This window comes from Pelobates fuscus, chromosome 7 (genome assembly GCF_036172605.1).
Source record: "Pelobates fuscus isolate aPelFus1 chromosome 7, aPelFus1.pri, whole genome shotgun sequence".
NCBI lineage: Eukaryota > Metazoa > Chordata > Amphibia > Anura > Pelobatidae > Pelobates > Pelobates fuscus.
In genome coordinates, this window is record NC_086323.1 from 125,931,976 (window position 1) to 125,941,315 (window position 9,340).

At 38.1% G+C, this 9,340-nt stretch overlaps 1 protein-coding gene across 9 annotated transcripts in view; it reads left to right on the forward strand.

The window, feature by feature from the left end:
• Positions 1 to 8,715, forward strand: part of SEMA3F (semaphorin 3F) — an 85,120-nt gene extending 76,405 nt beyond the window's left edge. The window contains exons 16-21 of one of the 9 annotated variants that reach the window (XM_063426587.1): positions 2,680 to 2,837; positions 3,187 to 3,254; positions 4,024 to 4,157; positions 4,757 to 7,033; positions 7,074 to 7,273; positions 7,554 to 8,715. In XM_063426587.1, coding sequence (XP_063282657.1) covers positions 2,680 to 2,837; positions 3,187 to 3,254; positions 4,024 to 4,157; positions 4,757 to 5,158 — 762 coding nt within the window. In that variant the 3' untranslated portion in view covers positions 5,159 to 7,033; positions 7,074 to 7,273; positions 7,554 to 8,715. The other 8 variants (XM_063426589.1, XM_063426590.1, XM_063426586.1 and 5 more) reach the window with 8 other exon arrangements.
• The last annotated feature ends 625 nt before the right edge of the window (positions 8,716 to 9,340 follow it).

The following is a 9,340-nucleotide window of genomic DNA, read 5'->3' on the forward strand; positions in this document are numbered from 1 at the left end:
AATTCTCACTTTTGTAGATAATCCTGAGGGTTACACTTATTATATAGAGCATAGATATGTCAGAAGATGCTCCACCAAGTCATATTCAAATTCCAAAAGAAATCAACCCTTATACATCTAGTTTATCAAAGCTTTAAAATGACAGTGGGGGTTCAAATAATGGCTTTCAATGAATAGATTCATACTTTGATAAAATTACTGTAATCAGGGATTCAGAATACTTATTTTTTTGGAGGTGTTAATGCTATTAAACAGAGAAAGCTCTTAAACTCATCAGGACCAGAACATAGGATACTTTTATATCAGTGATATTCTCCATCCGGTTTGTTTTAGCTAACTTTATGAAATTCACCAAGAAATTGCAAAATAACAAATATCAAAATAACAGAAAAGACAATAAGACTTTGACAATAAGTCCAGTTTGGCTATTATGGTCCTAAATTAGCAATTCCTTGTTGAAGTCCAGAAAATAGGTGTAAGTATATTTTCTACAGTCTTCCATTTGGTTCAATGTTTCCCATACCTGCACAGAATTAAATTGCATCACTAACAAAACCCAGGTTCAAAGAAAAGCTGTTAAAACCTCTCGGACTAAATCCAACAACCTCTGATTTCAACACAGATTAGCAGAAGGTTTTTTTTTTACTAACACATTGATCCCAGAGAAAAGAATACCTTGCATGTTTTTTTTGCTTTGAAGTGAATTATCATACCTGTCATGTTACATATTATGTTACATTGGGGTTTTGATGTTACAGAGACTCTTTCGTCCACATTTGTCAACTAGAGCAACAGATTATCTTGACTGACTGATAACGTGGTCAATTTAAAAAAGTTCCTTTAGTTAAAATAGCACCATACATCTTGCTGTAGTGGTTGTATTGCAAAGAGTCTATGGGCACTGTTCCCCTTGTTTTTGTCAACCCCCTTTCTAGCTTTGCTTATAAATTCACTTTTACATTAGCCGCGTTACTGCACAGAGGCCGGATATTGGGTTTCTGGGGTACCCATATTTTTGTCAAGCCTCTTGAAAATGATTTCCAGAGGAATCTGTGCCTGTGGACTACACAGCTTGCACCATAAGCACTATCTGAGCATTGGTGGCTGTGGAATGCCTCCCAATAATCTGTCTCACCAGGACAGCACAGCACGAGAGAGCACCATTAGGCGCTGTCACGCTGTACACTTGTACTATGCAGACAGTACTTAAGCATCTGAATTCTGAAATCAGGAAGACTGTGAGGTCCAAATGTCTTTCCTATTATTTATATTGCAGCTGCATGCCCTAGTTATGCAAACAACTAAACAATCACAATTTAAACACAAGTTTACCTGTCTAGGTATCTGAAACCCTAGCAGCCTGCCTCAAGGATCAGCAATTTGAGAGATTTACCCTTTGCTTTCAGGATGTAAACACAGCTTTACTGTCATTTTAAGGCTTCAAATTAGCAAGGGCTGTTTAACGAGGAAATTGCTTTTACATGCGCTGACTTGAAATACTGGATATTTGAAACATGCTTTTGTGTTTCATATTTAGCTGTTAGCATCCCTTTAAGCAGTTTATATTGCTCACTTAAAATAACAGCAGGCTTTAATTACCCATGCTTGGAAAACAAATGGCAGAATATGCTGCCTAGAGTTTGCCAACAAACAATAAAACCAAGCAAATAATTACAGTTCCACAAAAGATACGATATTCTTTTACACAATCTACCACCTGTTTAAAGTTCTCCTTACAGTTGATATTTATTTAATATATGTATAAAAGTATATATATATATATTTCAATTATAAGAGATTTAAATAGGTGGTAAAACATTACGACAGATACACAAGTAAGAAAAAAAAATTATGTTTATATCCCAATGAGTGGCCAAGAAGCAAACATTGCAGATACTGCAGAAGTACTGTCTAACTAAATTAAACTTTTTGCCTGTTTTCCAGCTGCTAAAGTAACATAGCAATGGATGGGAATAATACCATTATCCCCAAAGATCCGACTCTACGAAAATTGTGTTATTTAGAGTGTTTGGATGGTGTTCATGGATTACAGTATGAAAGAAATTCTCCAGGCACTCAAGGGGTTAAAGCCGCAGGCAGTTTTAATGAAACAAAAAAGAGAGCAGCAACGTTTCGACCTACTATGAGGTCTTTGTCAAGCTAACACCACAAAGCAAACATGAGTGTATATATAGCAATCAGTGCATAAAAAGGTCAAACAATAATTCACTTAAGTAAATATCATTAACACAAGTAATTAACACAAATCATACAAATCACAAAAAATATCTATAAAAGCAACAATCCATGACTTACCTCTTTGTGTCAGAGTAGGGAGAGACAAAATAATTTACAGAATTTGCAAGAAAAAACAAAAATAAAAGAAACAAGTGAAAAAAATTCAAAAAGAACACTAACCGAAGCAACCAAGACTAATTAAGTGGAACGGTTAAATGGTTAAGTGGAACGCAAACAAGCATTTCCTGTACTTTGGAACACATAGGGATGGCGCAGGCGCAGTCTAACAAAATAATTAATAAAGAATAAGCAAAGGATGTCCGTGCGGTAATATGCATGGATTACAATATGTCATTTTAAAATTCTGCAACTTTTTAGTGGCTTCTGGCTTCTCAGTCCAAAAGGAAATGATTAATAATCTTTCACTTATCCTTCTTTCAGCAACAACTTTATGTTTCATCTGTTTCGGGGGTGACGCACCTAGCCCTCCATCGCTGCGATGTATACGGTGAGGCGTGTGCGGATTGCTGTCTTGCCAGGGACCCATACTGTGCATGGGATGGAAAAACCTGCTCCCGATATTCTGCGTCCTCTAAAAGGTGAGCACAGAATGAATACAAGGAAAGGGCCTGGAAAGGGGATGGGGGTAAAAGCACACAAAGGACAGGAAAGGATTGGCACAAGGGAAGGGGTTGACACAAGGGACAGGAAAGGTTTGCCACAAGGGAAAGCACTGGCACAAGGAAAGGGCAGGAAAGGACTGAGGTAAGTGAAGGTAAGAGAAGGAAATAGTAGAGTAGAGGAGAGACTTATATTAGGGATGAGAAACGGCTGACACATCGGAAGGGTTTATGTGCGAGGAGTGAGTATTTATTTTAGTTACCTCATATTACCTTTTACTGTATTACCTATCTCTCACTGTGATTTCTTCTTTATTGGTCCTTGCAGACGTAGCCGACGGCAGGATGTAAGACATGGAAATCCCATAAGGCAGTGCAGAGGATACAACTCCAATGGTAAGATTTTTATTGAATAATGCAAGCAAAAAAGCTTTGTATATCTAGAAAGAATATACTTTATTACATTTACGAACAGTCACAAACCGGGCCTGTAGCCGCACATTTCAAGAAGTGTAGTCCCTCCTTTGAGTCCAAATCTTATATAAAATGTATCATAACATTTCTTAGCAATAAAATTATATGTAGTTGTATGTTTAAACCTTGGTTTACCTTTATTCACATTCTTAGATACATTAATAGTTATTGTCATATTATTAAGTCAGATAAAAATGTTCTGGGATAACACACCTCTAGTCACAATCCCATAAAACAAAGTGTCCTTTGTTAGCAAACTGTTTGACAACTTACCTGGGGTCTGCTTAGCGCCAACTTACCTGGGGTCTGCGCGGAGCTTCTGTTAGTTTCACAAAGCTAAGTCCTGCAATGGGCTAGCTTGATGAAGGGAGCTTCTGGCTCCCATGGAGGGATCACTGGTGCTCAGCAGACCCCAGGTAAGTTGTCAAACCATTTGCAGACAGTTTGACTACTTATCGTGTGATGACGCAAGGGCGCTCTTGGATTTATAGTGCTTATGGTGCTTGGAGTGTTTCTTTGCAATATACTCTTCTAGCACATGCTACTGATAATTATTTTAAACCAACTATACCCATAATTGTCTACAATGGGGCTGGTCTTCTCAGCCTGAAGGTAATCTCTCTGTTTCTAGGGCCACAGTTTTGTACTACATTACGCGCTAAATATCCTAATAATTATATTATTTTTGTAGTGAGTAAAAATGGAGTGGATGCAGTTCAGTATGGAGTGGAAAGCAACTCTGCTTTTCTGGAGTGTCAACCGCGATCCCCACAAGCCTCTGTGAAATGGCTTCTACAGAAGGACAACAGTGACCGTAAGAAAGAGGTAAGGGCCGTTATGACCGCTATATGAGGAAAAGATAACGAAGTGGATATAACAAGCTGAATAGCAGCAGTACTGTACAGGGTAAATAACAAGACAGGAACAACCCAAATATTTGGAAGATGCATAACAGTAATGCTTCCAGGATGCTGGATTCAAGATAGGGGGCATCGGAGGTTATCATACATCATAGGTGCACCCGTTGGTTTATTACTTAATGGTAAAGGATTGATTAGTCTGCTATTAAGCATCAGTTATTTAAGTGATTCCTCATTCACATTGTAGAATGGATTATGGTGGAGGGGCAGTAGAACATAGAGAGATCAGTTTTAAGGACTGGACAGAAGAACTTCAATAAAGTACTGTGACAGTGTATGTAAAAGGCTAATTCCTAAAGTGAAGAGTCAGCGAAAAATGTTAGCGTGTTGTTAAAATACATAAAAGTCAATGTCGGTGTATAAATCTAGAAAGAGCAATTTTTGCAGAGCTGTTTTGCATTCATACATGTTGGGGCTGAGCTTGTTGATAATTGTTGAGTTTTTTGTAGAAATTATATAGTGGCGGTGTCTGTTGTTTCTACTAACTTCTTTGTGTTCATCTAGATTCGCTCTGAAGGACGCTTCTTGAAGACAGAACAAGGCCTTCTCCTGCGGTCCTTACAACTTGCGGATGCTGGAGTGTATCACTGCACAGCTACAGAAAATAATTTCAAGCATGTTGTGATGCGCGTACGCCTCCATGTTCTAAGTTCTGACGCAGTCACTGCTGTCCTTCTCCACCCAGATGCCCCTATTGGACTCTCTACCAATCCTGCTGGTCCACCAGGGGCCTATGATGATTTGGTACAACTCCTCTCCCAGCCAGAGATGGGACTTATCAACCAGTACTGCCAGGGATATTGGCGTCCAGCTGGTTCTGCCCACAGTGATGCTAAGGACCTTCAGGACCAAAAACGAGCCAGGAACCGGAGGAATCATCCGCCTACTGAGGAGCTGCAGACATGAAATGGAACCTCTTTCTGGGACTTACTCTCCTTGTCTCCTTTTGCCCCTACACTTTGTTTCTCCTGCAGACTGTTCCCCTATTTTATTTTTACCCAAACTCCTTTTTTATATTCTAAAAAAACAAAACCAAACAAAAAAAACCAGAACAAACTATAAATATAAAAAGTATATATATATATAAATATATAGAGAGAAAGAGGGGGGCTTTGACCTACCACGGATCTCTCAAACTTTATTTATTGGGGAACACACAAATCCCCCCCACCCCAACAAGGTCTGGGGTGTCATTTGGAGCAGAGGGAGTCTGACCTGATTTCTGGTTATTATTTGGTGACATTTTAGCATGGTGAACAGTTATCACTCATCATTCTTTACAAAGTCCTGGAGCTCAGGGTGATCTCTGTTGCTGGAGAGATTCATGAAACATTGGTGATGCTGTTTTAATCTTTCCAGAGCGAGTAGAACATTGAACCTTTAGCTACCGCTGAAGACTACAGGACCAGTAGGATATTTCTGTGACTTAGTAAGCGCTCTGCAGACCATCGTCCAGTGACCACTGCACCACACGTTCTGTAGAACATTTTTCCATTACCACTGACTTGATAGGTTCCACTGCAGACCTATATTCCAAAATAGAATTGTCAGCAATCATTTTGACTCTGTGGATAAAACATAAACCCATGTTAATGATATTTGTTATCTTTGTAATGTCCAGTTCAAAATGCATCTATCTCTTACCCTTCCTCCCATATTCTTTTTCCCTTTCGAAATAGATGAAATATGCCACAAGACTGCTTAAGGAAAGATTACTACAATCGTTTTATTCTAGACTACTTTGCAAACCAATGATAACCAGAAAGTAGACTCCTAGCTGTTGAAGAACCGCAGTTCCCATGTACAGCTGGGTCAGTCTCTACTTTTTGGCAACTCTTGATATAAGCCAACAGCAGGGCTCAATTTGAATACGTTTTCTGTCTGGTGACAAATAACCACATCATGGGATCTTCCATCGTTTTTATTTTGTTTCAGAGGAAATATTGATGTAAAATATATTATTTTCAGTGGCCTACCTAAATATGTCTGCAAATGTAAAAATGTGCTGGAAATGTACGTGTTGCATGAGTGAGCGCTTGCACTTTATTTAAAAAAAAACAAAAAACTAAAAGTATGTGTTTTCTTAAATTGGACCTGGCTTTTTCAAAGATGGTAGTGCCAGGGTCTAGAGAATGGGAGAAAGAGAAAGATTTTGGGGGCAAAATACACACAACCACAACAGACTGATAAATGTTATTTTAAGCAAGTCTTCCTTTTTTATATATCAGGATTTTTGTTATTAAGAAGAAGTGCTTTCCCATGATCTCTGCGCTTTCAGAGCATAAAGAGCGCAATGTGTGAGTGTAATCAGAAAACTGACTTGTACATATCTCCTGCCTTTAAGTTTCAATGGGTTTTTACACATGTATTGCAGTGCTGGAACAAGTGGGAGGCATTTGTTCTTGTGTCTGTGGAAGAAGCAAAATGATTGTTTTTGCAGCTTTGTTTTAGGAACAAGGGTGAGGTTATAGGTTGACAGAGACGTGTCCTAATGTCTGTGTATTAGGAGGTGTCCTGATGTCTAAATGAGAAGACAATGAAAGTTATTTTGTAATGTCTGTGTGCTAATGGGAAGTGAGAGTGGTGTTTTCTTCTGAATGTGTACTTGCAGGATCTGAGAGGTATGTGTCCCGATATCTGTGTATTAGTGGGATGTGAGAGGTATGTGATCTGATATCTGTGTATTAGTGGGATGTGAGAGGTATGTGATCTGATATCTGTGTATTAGCAGGACATGAGAGGTATGTGATCTGATATATGTGTATTAGCAGAATGTGAGAGGTATATGGCCTGATATCTGCGTATTAGTAGGATGTGAGAGATATGTGACCTGATATCTGTGTATTAGCAGGACATGAGAGGTATGTGATCTGATATATGTGTATTAGCAGAATGTGAGAGGTATATGACCTGATATCTGTGTATTAGCAGGATGTGAGAGGTATATGACCTGATATCTGTGTATTAGCAGGATGTGAGAGGTATATGGCCTGATATCTGTGTATTAGCAGGATGTGAGAGGTATATGGCCTGATATCTGCGTATTAGTAGGATGTGAGAGATATGTGATCTGATATCTGTGTATTAGCAGGACATGAGAGGTATATGACCTGATATCTGTGTCTTAGCAGGACATGAGAGGTATGTGATCTGATATCTGTGTATTAGCAGGATGTGAGAGATATGTGACCTGATATCTGTGTATTAGTAGGATGTGAGAGATATGTGACCTGATATCTGTGTATTAGTAGGATGTGAGAGATATGTGACCTGATATCTGTGTATTAGCAGGACATGAGAGGTATATGACCTGATATCTGTGTATTAGCAGGACATGAGAGGTATGTGATCTGATATCTGTGTATTAGCAGGATGTGAGAGATATGTGACCTGATATCTGTGTATTAGTAGGATGTGAGAGATATGTGACCTGATATCTGTGTATTAGCAGGATGTGAGAGGTATGTGATCTTATATATGTGTATTAGCAGGATGTGAGAGGTATATGGCCTGATATATGTGTATGGTATGTGACCTGATGTCTATATATTTAGAGAACGTGAGAGATACATGTCCTGAAGTCTTTGTATTTGGATGCAAAATGTGGTATGTTATGATGCCTCTGTATTAGAAAGCAATCCGAGGTATGTAATTAAATTGTGTATTTAAGAGGTGGTAAAAGGTATGTGCCCTCATATTTGTGTATGTATATATATATATATATGTTTTAGAAATATATGGTACTTTTATTCTTCTGATATTTTGGGTGTAAGGAAAGCTTGAGAGATAGGGCCTAGATATAGGTATGTATCTGTTATAAGGATAAGAGCTTTGTTTCATGTGGCTTTATTCACTTATAAGTGCATTGACAACAAAGTCGCAACATTTAGACCAAAATAGTTGAAGTGGAACCATGTCTCCATCTCAGCCCCTATATGTTTGTATGACAGAATGTGAGAAACATGTCTGTCACTTATATTAGGGTTACTATTGTATGGTATGGTATGACATAGGGGTTTATTAACAAAAACACCGAATTGGAATGAATTGAAAGCTAGATTTGAAAAACAAATGCACAGACAGCTAAATTGGCAAAATTCTCCAACCCTGCTATAGTCACAGCGTTCCTGTTTTAGCTTAAATTGTGGAGTTTGCTTTTCAGTTCACGACAGTTTGCTGTTTAGTGGATAAACCCTATAGTTTCTTGGCAGTAAGAAGAAAGTGTGCATTATGGGGATTATGTATAAATAATGGCAATATCGCTAAAACTAAGCATGATTCATTTGGTTATATTTTTGCCTTTGTATCTGTAAGGAATGTATAAAGATGTATAAATAAACTTTATACATTAGGGAAAGGGGGCACAATTGTACATTTTTATTCTCATACTGCTACACAGTGCAGATAATGCCAGATACAGGATGGCGAAGGATTGTAGTGCAATAAAGTGATCTGAAACTGAACTTCTGTTTCTATTTGTATACATTATGTGCGGCACAATCTCTAAACAATAAATAGATCACTTTTCTTATTTTTGTTGGCTCAACATGTGTACTTGTACTTAAATCTGGTGTCACAATCGCTCGGTCTTTCGAAAGGAAACACATTTATACATAACCCCCTATGTATCGCTTAGACTAGGGTTTGGACGTCTGCTGAAAATATATGTCAGGATTATTTACTAAAGTGCTAGCTATCATAGCTTATCAGGATACTGTACAACTGAAACCATATAGCCCAACTAAAAACTTTTTTTTTTTTTTTTATTCTGGCAGTTTTGGCCTAAAATGACTTTGAATTCCTGAAAGTCACACTTTAGTAAATGGTCCTAATATGCTAGGAGAAAGTGCAATGGGGTTCATTCACTAAATCAACGATTGTGGAGAATTGCAAATTTTTGAGCGAAAACAGACAAGCTAAAAATATTCCCTAAATCCTGTTTAGTTTTATTTTGGTCTCAAATGTGTATTTTGCTTGTCAGTCCTCCACAATTCCCATTTTAGAAGCAAATCCAATGTGTCTGTGCAGTCCAGTGCTCTAAAATGTGTGTGTTCTTGCTCTTTGTATAAGTGGCTAGATGCCTTTTTG